Genomic DNA, 819 nt, shown 5'->3' with positions numbered 1-819 from the left:
TGCAGTGCTCCCTTCAATCCAAATCCCCCCCGCCCCCCAGTGCCCAGGGGCTGTGCCCAGGGGTGCCTAGATGTTGGACAGCTCCTGCCTGGGCTGGGCTGGGCAGGGCTGGGCTGGGGCTGGGCTGGCTGCAGCTGTCTGGGGAGGAGGGCTCTGACAAGCTCCTCCCTGCAAGGCTGGACATGCCGTTGCCTTTAAGCCGGGCAGATGCCTGCACACCCATGCTGGCCACCGCCTGCCTGGGCAGCAGGTGCACGGGGCGCTGGGGACCCGCTCTGGGCACCGGGGCCCACCATGCTGCCTGCCTGGCTGCTCCCACTGTGCTGCCTGCTCCTGCCCTTGGGCTGTGCCAGCCCCTGCCCTGGGGGCTGCAGGTGTTTCGGGACCCTCCAGCTCCAGTGCCTGGAGCCCAGTGGCCTCCGCAGCCTGGCAGAGCTGGCAGGGACGGAGAACTTCACCGATGTGTGAGTACCTCGGAGGTGCGGGGGAGGCGGGCCAGGTGGGGAGTTGGAGATCAGGAGGGCGTGGGAGTCCCCAGAGTGGGGTCACATCCAGCCTCCCCTGGTCTGTTCCCCCTGCTCTGCTCTATCCCCAAGGGCCATCGTGCCGGCAGCAGAGGGGCACCCCCAGCTAGGCTCGGGCCCTGGGGGGTGGGCTGCCATCATCCCCAGCCTCCTTGGAGCCATGGGAGCAGCCCCGGGCCCAGGCGTTGTGCTCAGGGTTGCTCCTGCTCCTTGCCCCCCACCCTGCATCCACCCTGGGCAAAGCCAGTGATGGACAGGGCAGGGCAGGGCAGGGGGGGCTGGAAGGGGGGAGCTG

The 819-nt window shown here is 69.6% G+C and overlaps 1 protein-coding gene across 1 annotated transcript in view; it reads left to right on the top strand.

Moving 5' to 3' along the window:
- The first annotated feature begins 190 nt into the window (after positions 1–190).
- NTRK1 (neurotrophic receptor tyrosine kinase 1) overlaps positions 191–819 on the top strand; it is a 27,093-nt gene continuing 26,464 nt past the window's right edge. The window contains exon 1 of the mRNA XM_019519012.1: positions 191–464. Coding sequence (XP_019374557.1) covers positions 208–464 — 257 coding nt within the window. The 5' untranslated portion in view covers positions 191–207. The remainder of the gene's footprint in view (positions 465–819) is intronic.

Source organism: Gavialis gangeticus, unplaced genomic scaffold (genome assembly GCF_001723915.1).
Source record: "Gavialis gangeticus isolate Ggan-Ray unplaced genomic scaffold, GavGan_comp1, whole genome shotgun sequence".
In the NCBI taxonomy this organism is placed as follows: Eukaryota; Metazoa; Chordata; order Crocodylia; family Gavialidae; genus Gavialis; species Gavialis gangeticus.
Note: the sequence above shows the minus strand (reverse complement) of the source record. Positions and strands in the feature narration are given on the sequence as shown.